General features: G+C 32.1%; 1 protein-coding gene across 1 annotated transcript in view; it reads right to left on the reverse strand.

Moving 5' to 3' along the window:
• Positions 1 to 27756, reverse strand: part of LOC123702751 (5-hydroxytryptamine receptor 1-like) — a 112065-nt gene that overhangs the window by 2873 nt on the left and 81436 nt on the right. The window contains exon 4 of the mRNA XM_045650536.1: positions 20 to 1405. Within this exon, the coding sequence (XP_045506492.1) occupies positions 20 to 979 (960 nt within the window). The 5' untranslated portion in view covers positions 980 to 1405. The remainder of the gene's footprint in view (positions 1 to 19; positions 1406 to 27756) is intronic.

The raw sequence follows: 27756 nt of genomic DNA on the forward strand, positions 1-27756 counted from the left end.
AATTGAAAAAAAAACTTACAGTTGTATTTGTGCTGGCCGTCGAGCCACGCGTAGGATTTTGCGTTGGTTGACTTCCCAGAAGTTTAGCTTCTGTCGCTCCGCCATTCTTTACATTGATTTCCAAATAACAATGTGTTTCTAAATGAGACTGCGCTCGTTTTTCATCTTTTACAATTTTTCTAGCAGCACTAAATATCTTGTAGTAAACAACTACCATTACGGTGAGAGGCAAATAAAATGAACCAAATGTAGCGTAAATCTGATAACCCTGATTCTGTGAAACTGAGCACGAAGTCTCCGTTTTCTCATTACCTAATATTAAAACTGGTGGAAGCGAAATAAAAGCTGCACTCATCCATACAATGAAAACACAGAAAAGCATTCTTCTAGGCGTTCTTTTTACCCCATATTCTAAAGGCTTAGTAATAGCATAATAACGGTCTACAGATATCATACAAAGATTGAGGATGCTCGCTGCGCACGATAAGACGTCACTAGACACCCAGAAATCGCAAATTACAGGTCCAAAAGGCCACGAACCCATTAAATCATAAACCATCGCTACCGGCATTACCATAATAGCAACACAAAGATCGCTTACTGCTAAAGAAACGATCAAGTAATTACTCGGTCTTCTCAGTTTTCTGACTAAGCAAACGGCGACGCAAACTAAAATATTGCCAACTATGGTTGTAAAAATGACGATCATAAAAATTGCCGCCAAAAGGACTGTAACTAGGGTCGAATACTTAGAATGTTTTATGTGCGAGTGATTCACGACAGTCGCGTTGTTTTCGTAGAAGGACCAATTGAGCGTCGAATTGGGATTGCTAATGTTGACTCCTGATAAAGTTGAATTGAAATCGAATGAGGCGAACGCCAAGTCTGCTTGCGATACTAAAGATACGAGTGTGAGAAGACACGAAGATAAAGTAACAAAGCTAGGCCGTGGATAGTGCGAGTTATTTGGAGCCGCCATACGAGTCCCTGGCTTGGGCGATTATAATTGCCTTGGTGTTACCATACATCAGGTTCGGCCTTCGAAATTATACGATTTGTCCCCTTCGAATCGAAATTAAATAGCTTATCAAGTTTGATATAAAACTTCGTCGTGGAGTTGTTTGGTCTTCGAGTGTCGCAATTGATTACAATCGTGAATGGGCTTTAATTGACATATCGCTTGGATTGTCTTTCCAATTCCGAATAGAGCCATTTGATTGCGTATTTGCGTGATAGAATTATCTTCCTTTTGTTTTGGTTATAAAGTTTGGTATTGCTCGCAGCCTGTCTTTGGTTAGGGCGTGTTGTTTTATTGCACTTAAAGGCGGTTTGAGTGGCTGCTAGTTCAATATTCCGCCTGCAGATTGCTTCATTAGTACCGTTGATCGTGAAGTAAATTTCCGACCTGAAAAGAAAAGAAACTGTGTTTAAGAAATGTTCACGCAAAAATATTACCAACATGGATAATTCTACATTGATTTGTTCGACGTAACAAGATTTACGTTCGAAACCATTAACATTAACGACTATATTCTATTAATCATATTTCAACTGCTACTTAAAGAAAATCACACTTAAAAATTTATTTAACTGAATTCTAATATGTTATTTAAATAAATTTAAATCTAAAAGAAAAGCATTTCAATCCATACTAATATTATGAATGCGAAAGTAACTCTGTCTGTCTGTCTGTTACTCAATCACGCCTTAACTACTGAACCAATTTGCATGAAATTTGGTATAGAGATATTTTGATACCCGAGAAAGGACATAGGGTACTTTTTACCCCGGGAAATAGGATAGGTTTTATCCCGGGAATCCCACGGGAACGGGAACTATGCGGGTTTTTCTTTGACTGCGCGGGCGAAGCTGCGGGTGGAAAGCTAGTGTTATATAAAGTATTGTTAAGGACATACAAACTACCACATTACAACTTAAGGAGACATGACGCATTAAAGGACAATAAAATTTAATGTGATCACATCTGCCGAAGTACATACATTTTGAAGCAATAATGTTGTCTTAAATCCTAACTACCCATTACATGACGTAGATGGAGTTAGAAACATTAACCTGAATCATATCTAACTACAATGACGTATAAGGAAGGACACGATTAAGATTGCCATGTTATTTAAGCGTTTTAATTCGTTGGCAATTTGTTCAAACTTGGTCGGAAATTAAAAGGAAGTAGCAATTTTGTGATATTTCACGAAATAGTTACAATTAACGACTATAATTTAATATTTATGTTTTATCTGTAACGTCAAGAAAATTACTCCACAAATATTATACTAAAAACCGAATTTAAGTACGTTATTAAAATAACGCATACATTAAAGTTTCTATAGTGTAGGTCTGTTTTGAGGATAAAGCATATTCTTATAAATTCTGAGTTCTGAAATGTAGTTTCATATTAGCATATCATAATAACACGCGTTTATACATAATAGGCCCCAGAACAGACCCCTGTACGACTCCCATTTGCATTTTAACTTATCCAGCTTAATGAGAATAAAGCTATGCCGTGTTATGTAAATATAATTTATTGTTTCCTTAACCGACATCTTTTATGTGAAATATTTAACGCGTGATTTAACCACGCAATTTTAATTTAGTTGCTATGAATATTTAAACCACGGTTTATTCAAATGAAAGTATAATATATAAACGTTTAATTGAAAAAGAAAGCTTTTGTTAATGTATTAGATAACTTCCTCTAGGTTCCTCAAGCAACGACTAAGTATTTATAACCATATTTGTAACGTATAGAAGATAAAATTTTTCCGGTAGGTAATAAAAGACTATTCTTATTTTTATAAGCATTACGAAAAAAACAACCATATTATATGTATATATAGAAACAAAAATAACTCTAATACCTAACACAAAAATCACGAGGATACAAGTTTTATAAAAGCTTTACAATTCGAATCGACCCGATATTGCATTTCTCTGAAACTCGAAAACCCGGATAAAAACTACGTAGAAAATTGAATAGACGTGTTTGTATCGTATATGAATAATGCAACAATCCCCGCCTAGATTAAAGGTCTGAAACCCAAACTATGGCTAAATGAAGGATTTAACTTTGAAATCCAGCAAGATGGAGTGGATGGTGATTTTAAATAAATATAACATGTTATGATGATGCTATTGATCTTACTTCTTCCGATATACTAAAGGTAAAATGTTTTACGAAATTATTTCAATAAAAAACTTGCAGAGTAGGTATCAAAACGAATTAAGTATTCTAATGATGTAATTTTAACTTATTATTATAAGATCTTTTCATTATAAATTTTGAGAATAATAATACAAATAAAATTATTTAATAACAAATTCAAGATAAAAATTAAATATACAATACAATGAACGATACCTACTCATTAAAACTCAGACTAGACTGAACTGAAAACTTCAGAACTTACCTACTTCAAAAACTGATAAAGTAACAGCAAAATGACTTAACACATATCAGAAAATAATGCAGAACTTACAAGGTTCTCGACTATCAAAAGAAATAAACCATCAAATGATAATAAAGGCCTGGAGTAGGTCACACTTCCTCCCGCCGCTATTGTAATCGTGTAATGTCGCATTTTTTCACACGAACAACAGGAAAATCCAAGGAATAAAGGCATAATAACCGAATCCCTTATTGTCCGACACTTTTACTGTTTATTAAACATCTTTTCTTTTGCTGGTTATACTTTTCTCCAAATAAAAGTATTGATTTTAGGGTATATGATGTCCTAAAGTATGTCAAGGTTCTGTTTCATTTCAAAATTGTCGTCTTTATTGGATTCCAATAAGGAAAGAGGAACATGATTGAAATTAAATGCCTCTTGTAACGTGATGATAAATTACATTAAAAGTAAGGCTATTATAAGTATTTAGGACCCAAAAATTGTATTAGGCGGACGGTATCTAGTCATTATCCTTATTAGAAATCATTTTCCTAACGTACTTAGTATACAATTTCAAATTCCATTCAATAATTCTTAGAATAGTTAATAAGCTGCTAACCTTAGCTGCTAACATCCAAATTATGAATGTTTGTTATAATAAATAAGAGAGTATTTCACTAAATTTAATAATGTATTTCTAAAATCAGAATTTCATTATTTCAATGCTCGTAAACGAAATACCTATATTAAGCAGGGCAACATTAGTATTCCACAGGGGTCTCACGTAAGAAACTCCTAATTTAATAACCTCTGTGATATTTGGGTTATAAAGTTATAATAAGGTACATTCAGTACGTCAACTCTGCCTGTTAATTATTAAATACAATGAAAGTTTTAAGGGTGTGTACCTATCTTAATTCTTAGTAATTGAGTTACAAGTTTTAATTATGAATTTTAATAAGGGTTGCAAGTTTTTACACGTAGGTTTAATTATGTTTTAAATATTTATCTTTTGGGTAAAAGTTAATTTACGTTTAGTTGTCACGTTCAATTTTAGGATGTTTTTATTTTCGTTTAGAAATTATATATTAGGTATTATTTATTATACAAATATTTATTTAAAAGCACTTGCTTGTACTCAATTAAGAGTTTTTTTCAATACAAACCTGTAGGGGCATATTTTAAGGATTTTTATTTAATTAAATACCCAATTAGCGTTCCTACTGCTATTTACATCGGATTAAATTTTTGTTCTAGGTCGTCGACTTTTTCAGATTCTTCGTGGTTAGCCGTGATATACAATATTAATAAAAAAAAATTAATTGAATTTTAACAGTGTAAAACATGAATATTACTTTATAATGAATGTAACTAGAAATTATCCTTTTAATTCATAAATCCAACCTTTGCCCTTTCCAGTGTGATTTCACGAATGCTGAATCCCAATTAGATTCCAGATACAATTTAAGATGAGACCTACGCATTATAACCAATATTTTTGAAAACTCAATTACGCAATGATCTAAAATTCTATATCTGTACGCGAATACAAGTAAAAATAATGTTGTAATTTTATATTATATAGAGCTCTATCAGTAAACAGTTATTTTTTATGAGCTAGCATTACTCCGCTCCTGTTGGTCTAAACATGATGATATAAATGGGCTATCTAACACTGATTGAATTTTTTAAAATCAGATCAGTAGTTTCTGAGATTAGCGGGTTCATACAAACAAATTAAAACATATTTATGTCAATGCATTCATATGATATAGAATTCAATATGCATATTACTTTATACGCAAAAATTTCATGCACAAACCGCTAAATCACCAAGCTTAACGAATGGTAGAGAGTAGAGACTATAGAAAATGACTTTGTAAAACACTTTTTCCAATGTATTGAAAAATCTAAACAGTGTTTACGAGTCATCAATACTAAAACATAGTACATAGTAATACCGAATACAACTTTGTTATTTTTATATAACTTATAACTACACGTATATTTACAGCCTTATCTTATTTATGAACCGTTCTATTTCTGTCAAAAGTTCTATCACAATATATTTCTAGACGCGTATATTTCGAGCAAATCTCTAGTTTGAGAAATCGTGTTTATTCGTCAAGCAAAACTATATATTATTCGTATATAAACTAATATGAGATTTCAGGAAATATACGTTTACTCGTGTTAACTTTGCGTAAATAAATGTTATGTTAATTACGAGTTATTAAGGATTCATTCATATACGAAATATCTTACATCCGTATTTAATAATATCATTAATTAATGGACTTATTAATATGTAGGTATTTGAGTTTGAGAGTTGTTTGATTAATATTCCAATATGAGACCAAAATGATATCTAATATCTTTCATTAGTTTTACTAGTAACGATTTAAACTGAATATTTTGATGAGTAGATAAATGAATGTCAGCAAAATTTTATAACATTATTCATATATCATTTTTGTATATTTTCAATAAATCACTATATAGTATAAAACAAAGTCGATTTTTCCATCCTAATGTCCCTTTGTATGCTTAAATCAATCTAAGCTTAAATCTTTAAAAGTACGCAACGAATTTTGATGCGGTTTCTTTTTAACCGACTTCAAAAAAAAAGGAGGAGGTTATCAATTCGGCCGGTATATTTTTTTTTTTTTTTTTTTTTTTTTATGTATGTACACCGATTACTCCGAGGTTTCTGAACCGATTTACGTGGTTCTTTTTTTGTTCGATGCGGTATGGTGTCGAATTGGTCCCATAAAAATTTTATTCGAATAGGCCCGGTAGTTTTTATTTTATGAGCATTTTTGTCTGTAGGTATTTGTAAATTTTGTAAGAGCAAGTTTGAAGTCGGTTGTTTTTAACGCAGTTATCACTTGTAACAGATAGAGTGATAGAAGTGTGAAGAAGGGTTTTAGATACAGCGGGCGAAGCCACGGGTGGAAACCTAGTTATAATACATAGGTTATCCAAAATAACGAGTAGACAAGTGATAACTGCGTTAAAAACAAACGACTTCAAACTTGCACTTGCAACATTTACAAATACAGACAAAAATGCTCATAAAATAAAAACTACTGGGCCTATCCGAATAAAATTTTTATGGGACCAATTCGACACCATCCCGCATCAAACAAAAAAAGAATCACGTAAATCGGTTCAGAAACCTCGGAGTAATCGGTGTACACACGTAAAAAAAAAACATACCGGCCGAATTGATAACCTCCTCCTTTTTTTTTGAAGTCGGTTAAAAACAAACATGAAAAATTGAATGTACCTACGTTTCAATAATTCATGTTTGTTTTATCTCACACAGAAGAAATTAAAATATATCAAATTAAACATAATATTTAATTTCATCTTCACATTTGAACAGTCATCCACCGCAAATTGTATATGTAGGATTCCCTAACTGAAGCCCTTTGAAAAGTCAAAAGGTACGGCGCTTAGGCCAGCTTATATGGAAATGAGGTCCCTCCTTTGTAATATTAGAAGACCCTAATTAACTTCGTAAATTCGGCCCGATATTAATAATGCATCAGTTTTTGCGTGACAAAACATTTGTTATTTTAGTCGAGTCGTTAAAACCATTGGGGTAGCGATAATTTTGTAATTATTACATGATAGAGGTTGTAACGAAAACTACTGACGTCATCGTTAAAATAAGATCGAATGGGATGATAAAAAATAAGGGATCGTAGTATTGAGGTAAAATATATTTTCACGCATTGCATAGACAAATATAAGTTGTTTATTGTTTATACAATATAATATAATAGGTACCAATAGTGAAAAATATGACAAAATTATTGTATGCACATTTTAAGCATTTAAGTTTTATCTATTACTAGCCGCCCGCGGCTTCGTCCGCTTTGCCTAAAACCTAATAAATTATATACTAAAACCTTCCTCTTGAATAACTCTATGTATAAAAAAAAACCGCATCAAAATCCGTTGCGTAGTTTTAAAGATTTAAGCATACAAAGGGACATAGAGACAGAGAAAGCGACTTTGTTTTATACTATGTATTGATAATGATACCATAAATCTAGTAGGTTCTTGAAAATCAATTCTATATCAATTTCACGTTACATTTTCTCAAAACTTTCTACTGCGTAAAAAATATCGAAGAAAAATATAACCTAAAATAAATTCACGATATTCGGGGAATTTCATACCTTCTTATCAACGATTTAATATTTTTACTAGTGCGTGTTCAGACGACCATATTTCTTGAGTTCCAACATAATTGCTAGCGATTCCAGGTTATAAAATTCATGAGGAAAGCGTCTAGAACTCGAAATGCGAGTTGTAAAGGCATTTAAAGTTAAAGCAGAAGATAAATAAGAAAAAATATTTTTTTAAAAGTAAGAAATACGTCTACGTCGAATGCATCGAATTTATTTTTCTCTTTCTGTTTAGTGAAACTTCAAATAATGTTTGCCTATCGCATGTTTCCATTGTTAACATAGGTACTGTAATTTCTTATGCAAATTTTATCTACTACCTACCTATTTGTATATTTAAGCTAATTAAATTGTTAAATGTAAATATAATTGAAGTGAAACTTTTTGAATCTTGCCAAAGAAGTTTCAATTCTGATACGTGTGCTCGGCACACACGCTCTTCTTTATTTATTTAAATTATATTTAATTGAAACGAAAATGATAATAAAAACAAATGAAAAGGATATTTTGAATCCCAATGAAAGGATTCTGGAATAAAGTCGAACGAGGCTAGGGATTTGTTTGGGAGATTCAATACATGTCGGCGAAAAAATATTTTTACAATCACGGGCTTTTCAATGTTGTTTAATAATAACGAAAAATGATTGCTACAGCTTGTATAATTACTTCTCCTCCCTTTTGATATAAAATAAAAAAGAGCGTGTGTACCGAGCACACGTGTCAGAAGTAAAACTTCTTTGGCAAGATTTAAAGAAATCAAAATCGTCGACGATGTCTTACTCTGATGACGTGATGGTATTGCCACCTTGAAATTTTACTCTCAACGCGCCAAAAAAGTTTATTTTTCAAAACAAAATACATAATATTTGAGTTTGAGTTTTTTTTGTACAAATGATTATGTATTTTACTTTTAATTAAACCAAATCTCTTAATAGATACTCAATAAATCAATGGTTTCTTTCAAGCTCTAGTAAATCCTAGGCAGTAATAGAAAACTTTTATCTGTGCTTTAAATGGCTTCCGCGATGTTTCTTATCGTTTTTCAGTTAATTTCCAATCGTTGGAGATTGCTGGCTATCCAAGAAAAGGAAATAATCTTGGAATAGAAAGATTTCTTTATTCTGCCAGCTATTGATGAAATTCCAATTTTATTTGTAGCTTGAGAATGTTGTATTCAACTTTTAATTTTAGCTGTTGAGATTGTATTCAAGTATAATAGAATTTAAAGGAAAATTGTGATACAAGAAGTGAATTTTAAATGCTGGTTTAATTTCTCTTTTTCTCATGAAAAAGAAAAGGTACTTAAACATTAGAGGAATTTAGTGATGTTTGTAAAATGTTTATTATAAAATACGAAATTAACTCAGCTGTCTGTCTGATGAGATTGGGCTGACAAAGGACATATGATTTTAACCCGAAAATCCGACGGGAACGGGAGTTCTGCGTGTTTTATTTCACTACGCGCGCGATGCCGTGGGCTGAAAGCTAGTACAGTGAAAGCTAGCTAGCCCTTGCCCTCTTAGCTAGTACATTTATACAATATATTATGTAAATACTTGTACTCTCTCTATATAGGACCTAACACAATTTACATGCAATAATTGTTGTCACTTCTAATAAAGTGACTATAGCGTAGATAAAGTGCTTTAGGACTTTTCATACAAGTTCACGAAACTAATGTTTAAACTATTACCATAATGTAGCCGTGTGGACAAAGTGGAGTGTTAATTAAGTCACTGTTTTACTAGTTGTTGCCCGCGGCTTTATTCACTAAAAGTGTCTATACTATGTGATAATCTAGACTAGATACAATCATTGATTTTATTCAGATTCAAGGGGATATTTTTGCATGAATGAGTAACAAATATCCATCCATATCAGATGATTGAAAAGAGTTTTTTTTAGTTTTCGAGAATTTGTGATTTGTAGGTATATAAAGATGAAAATGTCACTAGTATTTTATATAAAGAAATTAGTTTTAGAAAGCCGGGAAAGCTTAATAACATGCTACGTAATATACGTAGCATGAATGAACAATTTTGCAAATGTCGCGGCAGCTACCGCGTCTTGCAGACGTTTATGAACGAAATCGCAGACCTTTTTACTTCTTCTTACTCAAAAACAATCGTTATCAATACATTTTATATCTAAAGGATTTTCTTCAAATATTAGAAAACATAATTTCTCTTCAAGCTATTATTATCATCAAAATACCAACAACAAAACATAAACCCATCGAATATTTCAATTGTACATCTTTTAAAGTAAATATATTTGAACAAAAAAATATTTTGGTTAATTTCACGAAGCTCTACGGAGTTGTGAAAGCGCCTAAATACCGGTACAAAAAACCGCAGCAAAAAGTTGTTTGCTTAAGGCTATTACTAACAGAGATGACCAAAGGCTTATTTAAGAACTAGCTTTTACCCGCGGCTTCGCTCGCGTTAAGAAGTATTAATATTAATTAGGTATATTTTTTGCGGCTTTGGTACATTTTTTTTGCGTATGTAAAAACTTAGGGCCTACAAAACTACAAAACTTTAATCACATATTTTGTCCCCTTAGAGGTGGAATTTGACAAAATCCTTACTTAGGGAATGCCTACGTCATAGTAGCTTTATGCATGCAAAGTCTAAGCCCGATCGGTAAAAATTGACATAGTTTCATACAAACTTTCATCCCTTATTTAATCCCCTTGGGGGTAGAATTGATCCAAATCCTTTCTTAGGTGATACCTACCTGCATGCCAAATTTCAGCCCGATACGTCCAGTGGTTTGGGCTGTGCGTTGATAGATCACTATATCAGTCACCTTTGAGTTTTATATATATAGATTAATATGTTTACGAATAGAGTACCTATCTATAAATTGTATTAATTATATCCTGTATTACTCTAAATGTGTACAAAAATCTTTATATTTATAAGTTTAATTATTATAAAATAATTAAAACAAGTTCACTATCTTTGCAGATCTCTCTAATATTCAGAGTTGTCGCGTTAATAAGTAAAAAAATCTGACTTCTACACTTAATTGTTTAGTTGTATCATCACAGCATGAACTGATTGAAATCAATTTCATTTATAAAAATATATTATTCCTCGATTAGTTTACCGCCGCGGCCGTGCCGATTTTTTACACGCTTTATTACACGCTTTATATTAGCTTCACCTGTATGTTTGTAACCGACTTCTTTGGGCGCGATTTTGACCCACTTTAAACGGCCAGATTTCGTTCAAACTTTGTAGATTTATTGAGGACCGATGACAATACACTAATTTGATAAAATTCTCTATTTTTTAGTTCGGTTTTCTATAAAAAGCGTGTTTTTTAGTTTTTTTAAACTATTATTATTTGTTTAACGTTCCGTTTCAAAAGTTATCTGTGGCTTGAGGAGTTTCAAAACCGTAAGCACTCGCCTTAAATTCGTGGTTCACCCTCCATTTTATTTACATACAAGTTTAATTCTGTGGGAATTTGGAAGGATCGCCGAGTTTCAAAGGCTTTGTTTACGCGCACGTCAGTTACATTACTGTGAATCTCTGATAATGGCTTAGCGGATTTGTTCTTTTTTTGATACATTAAAATGTACATAGGGAAGTTAATAATAGACTGAAAGGTTCAAGTATGAACTTGGATATTTGTGAAATGTCTATAATAAATAGAAGCTTACGTATGTCGGTTTGTAAATGTATTATATTAATTTGAAAGTTAATTAGTCATGAATCGTAACGAGTCTTTTGTTAAATTTACACACTCCACAGTGGGCGAACTATCTATATTATACCTATTATACATATATTAAAATTTTAGTTTCTTGATATATTATGTTACGATTTAAACTAAATCGATCTGGATATTGAATACTAGCTTTTTCCCGCGGTTCCGCATTGCTTCGCTCCTGTTAGTCTTAGCGTGATGATATATAGCCTATAGCCTTCCTTAATAAATGGGCTATCTAACACTGAAAGAATTTTTCAAATCGGACCAGTAGTTCCCGAGATTACCGCGTTCAAACAAACAAACAAACAATCAAACAAACTCTTCAGCTTTATAATATTGGTATAGATTATCCAATATCGTTGGTAGTTTTAGTGCAAAAAAACCTTTATCCCACATTATAAGCATTCAATAAATCGTTCTAAATCCTTCGTGTGGGTGATTGCTGACTTATAAAATATACGATTTCAATATGAAGAAAAGTAATATTAAAGTATGGAATAAACTTTTCAGTTATTTGTATTACGAAGTATGGTTTATGAATAAATTCGTAATTCAAACAAATTAGGATTTATTTTCGGTAGCGTAACCGTAACGTGAATGTATTTTTCTTTCGCCTTAGGCCTTTCTGTTTAAATTTTGTCCAAAACTCATGATAACTTGCAAATAAGATACACAAGCGTATCTAGTTAATTACTTTTTTTAAGTTAATTTAATGATTAGATATGAATGTTTATAAAGCTAAATTCTTTCTTATTTATTCCTGAATTATTATATATCATACTATGTTTATATTAATATGTTAGTTACGTAAGATCTTCAAGGTAAGATGTTATTATCCTAACTTATATTGTGAATGCAAAAGTGTTTGACTTTTTTTCGAATTGTCGATTTTATTGCATTATTTTTATTTGCGTTGTGTCTGTATTAGGAAAGGCTACACAATTATTTACCGCGGGGTGGATCAAATTATGATGTGAGTTTCATTTCACTACGCAGGCGAAGCTCATAATATAAAAGAAAAAAAAATAATGGAAAATTATAAGACCGGCAACTGCAACTATGGTGCCTTTAAGAGTGATTAATAGTTGTGGGCAATTCTAATCACCGAGTCGCTCATTTATGTGTCCCTAAAAAGAAGATAATTCTTATTGCTCATATAAGAAATAAAATACACCTTCACACAAACGGAATGTTCTAATAGGATCGTCTAATTCGTCTTTGTGTTTGGTCACAAAGGAACTAATTGGGGGATTCTTTACAAATACGTTTTTTTGATACAGTACCTTTTAATCTTGCTAATGGCAACGGCGGATATAATTAAAAACCTTGTATTATCCGCCTAATTATTTTGAAAATATCAAACAACAAATTTAATGACTCGCCAATGGTTATACAAAAGAGCTTTGTTTTCTGTAATAATGCTTTGGTAAAATGATTAATTATTTTTGAGATAAAATTAGTTTTTTAATTATTTATAATCTCACAATTTTTTAACAAAGATTATCGTTCCTCTTTTCAAACCTCTAAACAATGGTTCTAAACAATTCAAATATAACAATCTAGGTACTACATATTATACGAGTGAGTTACCAACTCTCAATAATATGTGATCCAGATAAATAAAGAAACAAAGAAAAACTATGGCATAAGTGATATTTTCTAGGCTAATACAAAACTGGAACAAGTTCCTGAAAATATATTCATAAAAAAACAACCGTAACTTCAGAGTTTTTATTAGATACCATCAACATTTTGCCTCTAACAAACTCAAAAACAACCAGAATATTCGACCAAAATTCCAAAGACTTATCCTATATGGGCATTTCTCTGCTAAATGGAAAATCACTGTCCCAAGCAAATTTTATTAGAATAAGTTCTATCATTTCTATTTTTTTAAGATTAATATGAACATAAATGTGGTATTCTTGGTTCACAATTGCTCATTATGTATATTAATATAATAATTTTCGAGAAAAAAAATGTTATACATCTCAAAAACCACTCCCCTGGTATGTCCCTTTTCCAGAATTAGAAGTATTGATACCTATATATATTTAATACTTGTCAATTCGTAACTAAATAATAATAATATGTAATTGCAGATGACTGTGGCATATTTTAAATTACAAATTACATGTCTATAATAAAAAAAATATTAAAAAAAAAAATTTACGAAGTTTGTCCTCAAATTTTTAAAACACTACCCTGGTAACATTTGAAAACGGCGCGAAAATCACTTAGGTTATTAGTCCAAAACATTTCAACTGTGAAATGGAACGCAAACGGTGTAAAGTTCGTTCGGTTGTCAATGTAAATAGACAGCCGCCATTTTGTCAGTAGCACCACTGTGTTTGGATGTGAACCACGCGTCGCGGACGTTAGTACGAACACTCCACTGGTGAGCATTTGTTTTCATATTTTAAGAGTTTTAATTAAGATAATTTGTTTAAATTACTTTACTAGCAATCATTCCTGCACATCTGTGTTATAAATGTGATACGTTTTAATGATTTTGTGTTATTTGGTTTTCAAGTTAAAAAAACATTCCCCTGGTCAACATCCCCCTGTCATTTATATGCACAGGGGAGTGTTCCTTACATCAGGGGAATGTTTTTTTAAGTTTGTAAAGACTTCATTGCTGGATAGCGCAACAATTTTCCTCAGCGTTAATAATATGTACCAAATAAATAAATAATATAATTATCGTTCTTTTTCGTAGGTTATAGCTCAAAATGCCACCTAAAAAGAAGCCACCCAAAACAAGAGAAGAAATATTAGAACAAAAACGAATAGCTGAACGATTGAGATATCAACGACTTAAAAATGACCCTCAAAAACTAGAAGAAATGAAAGAAAAAGAAAGGCTGAAATACCAAAGGAAGAAGGAAAAAGGGAGCATAAAATTGGTTAAGGATATGAGTCGTCGCGAGCATAAGGCTGCTAAAAAGACTTGGAAAGAGCGCTGTACTAAATATCGACAAAAAAAAAGGGCCATGAAAGAAATAACTAATACTTTTGTCAGGGAAAATACACCAGATTCTACTATTGGCCCAATATTAGAATGTCCGGCGCCATTAAGGTCGTCAGAAAATGCATTAGTTGAGGCAAGAAAGAAACAGGCTAGAAAGAAACGTGCAAAGATATTGAAAGACAAAGACAATAAGATTCAACAATACAAACAGAAATTGGAAAAGTATAAGAAGAGGTTACAACGGTTGGAACAAAAATTCAATAAAAACTCTAAAAAAGATGAGACACCTAACACAAAACTAACACGAATGTGTGACACTCCATCAACTCGCAAAGACGTTGTTAAGAAGGCACTTTTTGGAGAAGTTTTGAATAAACAATTAAAAGAAAACTATGCAGGATTACAAACACAAAAAGAGAAACATATTTTCGGAAAAGTTATATCAGGTGAATTGGTTGAAAAGTATAAGTTATGGAGGAGCCAAGAAAGTGTTGTGTCCTATAAGAGGCTTCAGAAAATTAAAAATCTATCATTATTACCCCCAACACGGACTCGACTATCACTTATTGCATCCGAACATATGAAGATAGTACAAAAATTTTATGAAAATGATGATAATAGCAGAATTGGTGCAGGAAAACGGGAATGTGTAACCAGGAACGGAGTCAAAAAGCAAAAGAGATACTTGCTAGATACATTGATCAATTTGTACCAGAAATTTAAGAGTAGTCACTCGGGTCTAATCAGTTATCAGACATTCTGTCGTTTGCGTCCATTCTGGGTGGTAACACCCAAAATAAATGAACGGGATACATGCCTTTGTATCAGACACGCAAACATTGATATGAAATTGTCTGCCTTGTACTGCCGGAAGATTTTGCGCTACGACAATCATAATACATTGCTTGAAAAAACTTGCTGTAATCGTTATGATGAGCAATGTTTATCTCGGGAATGTCAGCGTTGTTTCAATAAGAATCCTGATTACCAAGAGTTTGATGATAGCAAGCCCATAGTGTATAAAAAATGGATAGCTGAGAAACAAGATTACAAAGATCCAAAGTTAAATAAAGTACGACCTATAACAAAATATGTGAAAAAAAAAATTACGGTTAGTCCTCGCGAATTAATAAAAGAGCTACACGATGAACTGGATGCGTATTATAACCACGAAAGAAACATATTTCATCAGTACACAGCTATCAAAGAGTTAAAAGAGAATCTTAAAGATAATGAAGTTGTTATACTCATGGACTTTTCAGAAAATTACTGTACCAAGTACAGTGAGGAGATACAGGCCTATCATTTTGGAGGTTCTAGACTTCAGCTGAGCCTTCATACTGTGGTAGTTTACACTAAAAATGCCTTAAAATCCTATTGTACTGTTTCCCAAAATACTACACACTCACCTGCTGCTATTTGGGAACATTTGAAGCCTATTTTTAGAACTTTACCATCGCATATTACCGGCATTCATTTTGTGAGCGACGGACCCGTTACACAGTATAGAAATAAAACGATGTTCCATATTCTGACTTCGAGGCTACATGTGGAGGTTCCAAATGTAGAAAAGTTCTCCTGGAATTTTTCTGAGAGTGGCCATGGCAAGAGTGCCGCAGATGGAATTGGCGCCACGTGCAAAAGATCTGCTGATGCTGTCGTTGCTGCAGGAGGAGATATCGATAGTTTGGAATCTTTTATAGACTCTGTGCGTCAAAGGTGTCCTTCAATCACTCTATTTACAGTTGACGATGATGCAATTAAAAAAATGACTATGGATATTCTGAAAGACGCCAAAAAATTGAAAAGCTTTTATGGCACCCTTAAAATACATCAGATTAAGGGGAAGATATCACGCAGTCCTTTGGGATTGCCACAAGGCACTGCCAAACTTATAATGAAGAGCTTAAGCTGCCCTTGTGAAGAAGAATGCCAGCATTTTAACCTAGGTGTTATGAACTACGAAGTGGCAAAACTTCACGTCGAGGATTTCTACACAGACTCCGATTCCGAAGACGAAATCCCGCTATCTCAAATCTCACGGAATAATGACTGCATTACAGAGACTGTCCTTTTAAGACCGATTGAAAATACTAAGACTGATCTTGAGAATACTGTGGAGCCTAGTACAAGCGGCCTTCAGCAAACTTATTATAACAGTGGTGATTACGTTTTAGTTAAGTTTATTGTCGGGAACAGGGAATATCGTTATGCTGCGGTTGTTAATAAAGTAGATGAAAAAGACGGCGAACTAACGGTGACTTTTCTGAAAATTTGTGATAACAAGGGCTACAAGTTTAGAATAGATGAGAATGATATGTCTGATGTCGGTTTTGACCAAATATTGGAAAAGTTGCCTGATCCGAACGTGACTGTTAAAGGAAGTAGATTATTTTATAGTTTTCCAAAATCGGTACATGTCTTTGAGAAATAAGATGTTCTCTTGAAAGATAAAAATGATTGTTAGTGATATACTGTGCCAGCAATGATAATTATTTCAAGTTACCTGAAAAGTATATATAAATGTTTCTTAGTTGTAAGCCAAAAAAAAGTTTATTGTGATAATTCGATAACAGAGGTAATATTTTTGTTTTTATTTTAATTAATTAACAGTCTAAGAGCTGACTTATGTCAAAAAATCAGTATTTTAGGAAGACTGTTAAAATAGGATGTTGATTTTATTCAGTTTATAGCAAATGTTATAAAAATGTATCTATTTTGTAAGTGAATTTAGTTTTGATCTCGTTGATTATTTAAGTAATAATTACACATTGTCAGTGCTAATAAATATAAAGATTTGATTATTTAAACATACAAAAATATTAGTTTTTGTTCATAAAAACATTCCCCTGGTTAGTCAGAACATTACCCTGTCAAGATTTTGCACAAAACCGCTCATAACTCAAAAACAAAGAAAAAAATGTGTGTGTTTCTTTAATATATATTTTTGATATACTATTACCTTGCTTTGTATTGACAAACATTCTCAACATTTTATAAATTTTGGTTAGGACAGTCTTGTACTAATGAGTTTCCAAATAGCAGAGAAACACCCATATAACGAAGCCTCAAAACGATAATACTGCGAGATAATAGAAATCGCTGGGCCAACCTTCTCTACATCCCTTCACATCAAAGTGTTTATATCAGCCCTCGTTATTATAAGAAGTTACTTGTTTACTAAGAAAGCGTATTTTCTATGAGATCGTGCAATTAGATAAGGTTCTTTAACATGTTCTTCTTTTGTGAAATGATTGCAGGCGCGCGTTTAAAATGCGTCGTTTATATTATATACTTTATTAAAGTATATATTATATACCATACTAAATCTTGGTATATCATACGCACAAATACTGTCTTTTTTGTCTTTTATTTCTATGCATAAACTTAAAATTTGCAATTTATTGCGCAGTTTTTATATTCGTTGACATTTTTGATTTTGTTTTCAATTGCCTGATGGGCACATTACGAACTGTAAATCAGCTTCCTTTGAAATTTCAATACGATAATCTCACATAGAAAAAATATAATAGTACAATCTTCCACATTATATTTCAAAGTGGCATGAGGATTATTTCCCAACTGCGTTAGTTTCTAAAAGAATAAAGATAATTGATCAATAAAATATCTTCCCACGTCAAGATCACACTCCTATCCACTCAATTCGGGCTAGTGTTTGTTTTATGATGCCTTAAGTTATGACCAATCTAATATTATTTAGGTCGATTTCTATACTTCTATATTCTATATACCTACACGTGAAATTTTTACGTAAATATGCGTATTTAAAGCTCCAACAATAAAATATTTATGAAAGATCGTATTATAAAGCTTTTACAATGTATTTTGTAAGTTTGTAATTTATTATTATTTCTCTCTTTTGAATATTCTTTCAACAGAAGATGTTCATTGCAACAGATATGCAGTATTCCAGAAGAAATAAGGAAATTTTTAACTTGGTTCAAACTGTACGTTTAATCTCCGGTCAAACTCCGTGGAACGTCTAGTGTACAAAAAACATAACTTCCGATCGATAGATACTTCACAATCACAAAGGTAAAGGTATATGATAAAACTTTGAATATCAAGGTTTGGAAAACCTACAAAATAAACATGGGACATTATTACCCGCCATGTTGTGGTAAGGCTAATGCAACTGTTTCAATCAGGGATTTTGCGGTCTCTGACTAGAATACAATCGCTTTGTCCTAGCTAGCAGTGTATATGCTTATGTATGGTTTGGTATGAACTGATTTTTATCGCGACTTACGAACGAAATTTTACTTTTTTAAACGAAAATATGATTTATAATTTCATCATAAATTACGATAAATTAAACTAATTGTATTTGATATCGATAGAATTGTTTACTTGAGATTATGATATAGAGTTAAAAGTTTAGTTTTATAGTTTTTTTTATTGTAAACAGTTAGCGCATATTTTGTTGTATTGTAATAAATCTTTGTTATTAATAATAAAATTACTTGCCAAGATGTGAGTATAATTTAATATTTTAACTGTTTTATATAGAAATGACTAAAATATATACGCGTTGTTCTAAATAAAACTACAAAATACACAGTGTAAAATTGTTTGACCCGTTACGCCGGGTCAAGTCAAGTTAGAATACAGTTGAAAAATATCCAATCATTTTTGTGATCGGCTTCTGCTTTTGTTTCTATTAAAATGAACAAAATGAACGACCCAGGGTTGTTTTCATTCCATCATCTGCACGAATTACTTCCGAAACAAGGGGTAGAATAAAATTGCTCTTCAATATTTATTGTGTTAAATTTTGATATCGTCTTGGAAAATCAAATTCTTTTCAGTTGCTTAGTGGGTACGAAATGTGAACGACTTGTGAATGGTGTTGCTAATGTATGGAAAATTTTAGATGAATGAGGAATGATCATGACGGTATTTCAGGACGCGTTCTATTTTTGATATTGTGAGATGGTAATGTATGTATTACGTATATATCATAATTATAGTGAACGTGTAGGCATAATAATAAAGTTTATCTATTAATTAATACGACATTGCTTCGTAAGATCTTTAATCCTTTTAAAGTTAGAAAAGACTGCATCAACTAGTTAAATAATCTATCATTGTGTATCGTACCGAGGTACATCAGGTACACGTACCTAGGTACAGGCTGTGTTCTGTTTCGATTCATGTTAGCATTTATTTCTTTCAATAAATATTTTTACTGTGAACTATTAGAGAACTAAATAAACGTACCTATACGTTGGCATTTCCTTACTTAACATTAAGATAGCACATTCAACCATCGAACCCCTAACACGCTTATATTTAACAGCAACATGTTTCCCTCAAAATAGCTAAACAAAGAACAGTCAATTAATTTCCAAAGTCGCAATACATCGATAGTTTCGCCAATAAGTAATGGCTATCTCGTCCAGTAGACAGGGGCGGGCCTGTCTCAATTACCAGCTTGATTGATGGACACAGTAATGAAACTAGAAAAACGCTCTCGTTCGTGGGATATGCAAGTGATGTGTGAAATTACATGTTTTCATTACGATGATTAGATCGTGTGATTGCCAGTGATGGAAGATAAAATCACAGTAAACGGTTTTTAGAGGTTTTTTTCTATGATAATATGCTATGGTGTTACAAAACAGTTGTGATTATTTATTTAATTTTATTGTACCTATTTTACCCAGTCTTTTAACGTTTGTATAACATTTTATTTGATACTTTTAATTCTGTATTTTAATTTATCGTAATGTATATAATTTTAGTTTTAATTTATTACGTGTATTTATCAAAAATGTAAATAGTGTCTCTGGACAATATTCCAGAGGTGGCGCGAACACACTGTGATGGCGGGTGCCTTTAAAAAAAAAAATACAGTTGTGATTGATGTGTTTATGAAAAATGTTTGTAAGTATGGTTTGAGAGTATCTACAAAAAAGTGTAAAAGCTCATTGTATTGGTTTTTAAGTACAACATGCGTTCAATTAAGAACCTCTACAATGTATTGTGAGCATTTGACACGATCACATAATAACTTCGCTTACAGCTCTGTCTGTCTTTCCCTATACATGTGATTACATCTTTTAATGCACGCGACGGGTATTGTAATGTTTTTATAGATTGAGTAGTTCTTAGTAGGTACATAAAAGTGAAGTCCCGTGTCCCCGTAGTGGGGTAAGGGGCAGATGCATTATGCATACATCTGTTTCACTGATCGATTTTCTTTAGGTAGTGGTGATCAGCCTTCTGTGTCCTACCATACCGAGACATTTTTTTTCTTCGTCTCCACCGGGAATCGAACCCAGGACCCCTCGGCTCTACGCTCACGCGTCAACCACCGTACCAAGGAGGCGGTCGGTAGATACATAATCAGTTAAATTTTATAGAAAGTGGAAGCTGTGGAAGCGGAGATGCTTGTATTCTGTAATATATTATATATAAATATTTTACTTCAGTTTATTTTTAATAACTAACATTTAACATAATCATAAAAAGCGCCGCCACACACACATTTCATACCCAATTTACACGTACAAAACATGGATATCCGTTAAAAAATCAATCTCTCCGACCCGTTATGAAACAATTTGAGTCCCTCAGCAAATCAACAGTCAGTCATCGTTAGCTCTAGCATGATCAATAAAACATGTGCTACATGCAATTCCAATTGGAACTTTAATCTACATCAATACATGTTGTTTTTAAAGCCCAGATTACATAAAAGATTGGATTTTTCGACAGTGTGATTTACGGATTTTGATGCTTTATTTTTTAGTGGAGTCCATGTATCTTTACTGGATTATAAGCTTATAGTGATGTATGTGGTAGAATTTAAGCAAGTATATATTATTTATATTGTTTAACTAGCTTTCCGCCCGCGGCTTCGCCCGCGTTTTCAGAGAAAACACCGCATAGTTCCCTTTCCCGTGGGATTTCCGGGATAAAACCTATCCTATCTCTCAAGTTGGATCGAACTACACATGGTGTGCGAATTTTATTATAATCGGTTAAGTGGTTTAGGAGTCCATTGAGGACAAACATTGTGACACGAGATTTATATATATTAAAGATGTTACATATAACCTATGCGTAGAAGTATCAAGAACAATCTTATTAGTAACTATAGTTCTTGCTTGTAGATTTTGATGCGTATTTGTTGAATTTTATATTTACGTGGCATTAAAATGCTTGATAAAATAGGCTTTTTTGTTAATTATTTATTTATATTTTAAACTCTTCATTCACACGAACATCGCTTTAATAATTTTCCGATTGAATTGAAAATAAAAGTTGACAAAATCACGAATAAAATTCGATCTTACAACACGAATATCAAGCTCAAAATAAAATTGGTAAAGCTTTTGAACTTTTGTATCGACAATTATAGGACGAAATTATTGAAAAAACAACTTTATAGCACCAAAAATCTACGCAAAAACTATAATAATTGGTAATGTCCGTACATTATATTTATATAATATATAGGGAATAGGATATATAGGGTATATTTCTAGCCTATTCTACTGAAATATATTGAACTGTGGTGACAATGGCACAGGCTCGTACGAAGGCCATTCGACATCTTTTGTCACTATGATTTATTAGAGGCTATAGAAACATGGCGAAAGCAGTTAAATGCTAACACACCCACAGAAAGCTCATATCGCGATTAGAATATTAATAGCATCACATAATTTTATAACTCAGGCCGCGGAACCACAGACACAATAGAAAATCTATTGTGTCTGGGACCGATCGGGCCGCTTGGGACTCAATGGGTTTAATCGATATTGTAAGAGGAAGTAATTCGATGCTTTGATTCTTACAGATATAAATAAATCCTATAAATAGAAGTAAGATAAGAAATTACTTTACAAGATTTTTTTAGCTTCACTTGTATGTTTGTAAGTATGTAATCGACTCCTTTAGACTCGATTTCAAACCACTTTAAACGGACAGATTTAATTCAAACATTTTTGTACGCTTATCAAGGATCGCTGAAAAAACAATAATTTAATGAGTTTATCTTTTTAAAGCTTGTTTTTTCGTTAACTATTCTTATTACGATGCGATAGAATAGTTCATACATATATTCATGTTCACAATTGGGTTGCATTAATTAATTATTGGAAACAAAGTTGAACAAGAATCTCATCAAGTAAGTATGTACCACACATGGGTACAGCTAATTTCTAAAACATTAGTTAACGAAACTGCGCAGATATATTCAAATGGTCCAAAGGTCAAGGGTCAACCCAACGTCTTTGTGCAAAATATAGCATTCAGACCGCTTGGCCATAGTATAAAGAGATATCCATAGTATAAGCCGAGTCTCGGCGTTTAGAAGCGCACGGTATCAAAACTCGCGAAACGCAGGGTTTTCACTTGTCACGTTGATATTTTAAATAATTGTATAAAAAACACCAACCGTTCATAGCACTGGCGCGGCCCTCGGGAGAACGATCCATGAGAAGGATCCGAGCGGCGTTGTTATTTTACCTTTCTGTTCGAAGATAACTTACTTGTCTTTTTATACTGTGGCTTGGGGCCAGATGCGGGTTTAAGTACAATAAAACACAAATATACCCAATGATATAATATGATGTATGGTATGTATGTATCCATATTTTTATTACAGGACCTGATCTGCTATTCCGTAGCCTTTTTACAATGCGTACAAAATAATTTATTGCTTTTATAAACGTTCATATTTTATTTATGTGTTGTTCGGTACGTACTTTCTTTTCTTCCATTTTTTCAACAAAGTTGGACATCGTCGGAATAATATTTGTCTGAATTATATATGTATAATGAATGACTAGAAATATGTATACATATTGTAATTTATTGAATGTCTGACAATAATCATTATTTCATAAAATAATATCTACAAAAACTAAATTTGTCCATCAGCTCTATACATCTTTAATAAATTAATTATATTCGTCATGGTCTGATATATTACCCACTATCCATACATCAAAATATTCCATTAGTAGTTTTTTATTATCATGTTTGAATTAAATTAACAAATTGAATACTATTTAATTTTAAATTATCCCATATATTAAAGCAAAGCTAGTGTCAAAAACTTCCCTTAAAAAATACTCGATTCATACCTACATAATATACTTATTTATAACAGTAACTTAACAATCCTAGTAAAACACATTTTTACTAAATTTCTTACATTCAGAGCATAACATTGTAAATACGGAGACGAAAATTACAGGCATTGAAACGACGAGATGGTTCAAATGCTTGAAAAGTAATTTCAGCGCATAACTGTATACTAGTGCTCCTATTAATTTTTATTTAGCAACACATATAGTTGTATATTACAATACATACTAGCTTTCTGCCCGCGGCTTTGCTCGCTTTGTCTGAAACCTAATAAATTGTATACTGCAACCTTCCTCTTGATTCTTGAATCATTCTACCTATTAAAAAAACCTCTAAGTGCACAGACACACAGACAAAGGCGACATTTTTCACTTACTTCCAAACATATTTAAAGAAAATATTGTGTTCTATTCTTGACGGGTTGTTGTTTATTTTTATCCCAAAAATTTATTTCAAGAACCTAGAAATTTCCACTAAGTGGGTAAATATCTTATTCTCCTTTTAGTTATGTTAAAAGAAAGAAATAATCACAAGCATTCCACACATAACTTTCAAATAGATATGAAAATATCTTCGCAGTATTATCTCAAAGACATTGTCGACGAGGGTTGTTCCACTTTTCCTGTTATACTAATTTAAAGCATATTAGTGACACATAAAGCGCTTTTTTGTTTGAATAATTTGTATGTACTTGGAGTTGGGTGTTATAATGTGGGTATTTTTTAGAAACCACAATTTATAATCTGATTAATACAAAATACTGTCCCTGGCGTATGCCTGTTACTTTGATAGTAGAGATAATAATTTAATTCCATGTATAAAATTTTATATGACATGTTATTAATTATTATCCTTATACTTTGATTATATTATTAACTAGCTTCCGCCCGCGACTCCGTCCGCGCGGATGTCGGTCTTCGCGTGGATGGTTATTTCTCCATTTTGAGTACCTCTGTCAATAACATCTTATAAATATCTATTGGACCCAATTCCCAAATACGGCTAGGCCTATAATAATACGCAACGTGTGTTCGCGCCTCGCGGTTCTACGGAACAACGTCTATGGATAAAACTGAAAAATTAAGATTAATTTTTTTCTACGTATTTTTCCAGGATAAAAAGTATCCTATTTTACACCCAGGATAATAAGGTATAATTATACCAAGTTTCATCGAAATTGAACCGCTAGTTTTCACGTGATGCCTTCACATACAGACAGACAGACAGACAGACAGACAGACAGACAAAAAATTTTTTAATCACATATTTGGGTTTGGTATCGATCCAGTAACACCCCCTGCTAATTATTTTTTCAATATTTTCAATGTACAGAATTGACCCTTCTACAGATTTATTATATGTATAGATAATTATAAAGTATACATTAAACTGAATTAAATCTATTATTAACTAAATATCACACGTGCGCTAATAAATATACAAAATCGCCGCCCGTCTGAAGTGCCACTAGAGGTATATTGACACACAAGGTCGAGCGAATTTCATCATTATTCATCGTTAAAACTTTGGCAGTACTTGAAGAAGCGGAAAATTCGTCACTTGATAGACAGACAGTGTTAATTCGCAAAATTCTAAGTCTAATTTTAGTACGTGCTGGGTTTTAAGGAAATTAGGACTTAATTTATAGTGTAATTGAGTACGTTTTCGCAAGACTAGCATGCAAATCACCTGATTTGGGTTTTTAATTAACTTCGGATAGAATAAATAATTTACTACATGACCTGGGGCTCAATGAGCTAGGTAGCCTCTTTAAATTACCATTTGTACCTCTTCTTCTATATATTAATACTGTTCTTTGAATTTCTGAAGTGTTGATTTAAGTAGGTAGTTAGTGTTTCTTATTTTTATTTGTAAAACTAATCAGGATTTTTTCGATTTTTTCTCAATTTTTCATGTTCAATCTCATTTAAAGAACGTGACTTAGCTTTGTAGTAGAGCAATATCTATACTAATATTATAAAGCTGAAGAGTCTATTTGTTTTTTTGAACGCGCTAATCTCGGGAACTACTGGTCCGATTTGAAAAATTCTTTCGGTGTTAGATAGCTCATTTATCTAGGAAGACTATAGGCTATATATCATCACGCTAAAACCAACAGGAGCGGAGCACTGCGGGTAAAACGGCGGAGCACAGCTAGTCTTGTGATACTTAAAATAATATAATAGTTATAATTTTCAGTAATAATAATTTATACACGATAAACAACTTTACAAGCGAAATAAATAAATGATAACATACAAAACATTAATGAACGCAACCGTCGTAAATTCATTAATTCTGACATTCTAATTATAATTTCTCTCTGCTCAGTGAAATTTGAATTTATTAGGACTTTTGCGAACCCCTAATCACTGTATTAATCTAGATTCTAGACTTTGAATAATATCTAATAATACCTATGAATCTTACTACTACAACAGATAATTTAATACTTATTAGTACCTACTACTATGTTGCGAAAAATCAAATGAATCATCATCATCACCAAATATTTGATTATGATTTAAATAAAAATGTTTAATATTATCATCGAGAGTTTTGATTCGTTTTCGGAGACGTCGGTTAAAAATATGCATATTGTAACGTATATTATCCATATTATGCAAGTTTTCTTGTATATAATATTCTATTTAAATTACCTCTACGTCAATAGAATTTCAAATCCTACTTTGAATATACGTAAAACGATTGTTAGATTACAAATTATTCACAATTCCAAACTCAAAACTGTTTCTATAATTAGTATCGAAATTCACAGACAGAATGTAAATACGCCCTTAACATTTTTAAACGATTAACAGTTACAATTAGTTCGGATCTCAAATTCACGTTCAGAAATAGAGCAAGAAATCTAGCCAGTTAAATTGTCATTTATATCTGTTAACTGTGTGTGAATCTTGTGTGTGAATTGTTAAATTGTACCTACTCACACAGATATCGTTTTAATGTGCGGAATAGACGTTTCCGTAATTTTTGTACTTTTTTTTAACTGAATATTTATGTGACTTTTCTGAGATTTTTCATCCGCAGACGCAACTAAATTAAAGTATTTTTATAGCTCATGTGTGATTCTGATATGTATCCTATATATTAGATTTCTGAAAAAGTAAAAAGTAGTCTATGTCTTATTCCGGGTCTTCAGCTACCTACGTACCCAATTTCATTGTAATCGGTTTTGTAGTTTTTTAGTGAAAGCGTAAAAAACATACATAAATGTATATGAATTATATTCATAAAGTTGCGCATGTATAAAATTAGAATAATAGCCCTTCTATGGGAAAGTAGGCTGATGATGATACATAGTAATTTCTAATATGAAAGGTTGGGGTTAGTGACCTACTCTATTGTGTTGGGGTTTCAACTATAAGTCTTTGTGTATATTTAGCCTAAAAGTTAAAAAGGCCTTTGGACAAAGCACACGCTATCTTTTGATACCTTTTGAAGACACTAATACAAAAATGTTTCTTTTTTGAAGTGAAACTTCTTTATCGGGGTTGGAAAAAAAATTTAGTGTAACATTTTTTCGTTACGCGCCATCTTTTTCTTATCCCTACCACGCGTGATTCGACGTATTTCTGCATATAGTAAATTTTTTTTTGAAAAATAAGTTCATAAAGAAGTTTCATTTCTTACGTGTGTACACTAGTACACGCACACATTTTTTTTATGTTGGTAAAAGCTGGACCTAATGCAAAATATAATATAGCGTTTAGTTTTTTACTATACATGTTAATTTTTATTAGAAGTAAAAATATGTCAACACGGCAACATACTGATAAAATTAGATGTAGGTATCATCAAAGAAGTAAAATATAGTCCTCATTATAATATTATTGTCTAGCGATGTTAAACGTATTGCTTTAAAGCGTACAAAGAAATATTATATTTCGCTCACTACTTCACAAGTCGTAAGATGCTTAAAGTAACAATTTGTAATGCACAAAGAGGATTTTCTTGTTGAATCTATTTTTGCCTCAATATGGTTTAATCTTTTATTTCCGTTCCGTGAATTTATTTGCGAATTACTTACAATAATACAGCTGATATCGACATATTTACCTAAATAGACAATTTTGTTCCGCCAATATATAGCAAATACCTATTCACTGTGCATCCTGTATAACAACAATCCATACTAATATTATAAATGCGAAAGTAACTCTGTCTGTCTGTCTGTTACTCAATCACGTCTAAACTACTGAACCAATTTGCATGAAATTTGGTATGGAGATATTTTGATACCCGAGAAAGGACATAGGCTACTTTTTATTGCGAAATATGTACCACGGGCGAAGCCGGGGTGGACCAC

This window comes from Colias croceus, chromosome 24, assembly GCF_905220415.1.
Source record: "Colias croceus chromosome 24, ilColCroc2.1".
NCBI classification, from domain to species: domain Eukaryota; kingdom Metazoa; phylum Arthropoda; class Insecta; order Lepidoptera; family Pieridae; genus Colias; species Colias croceus.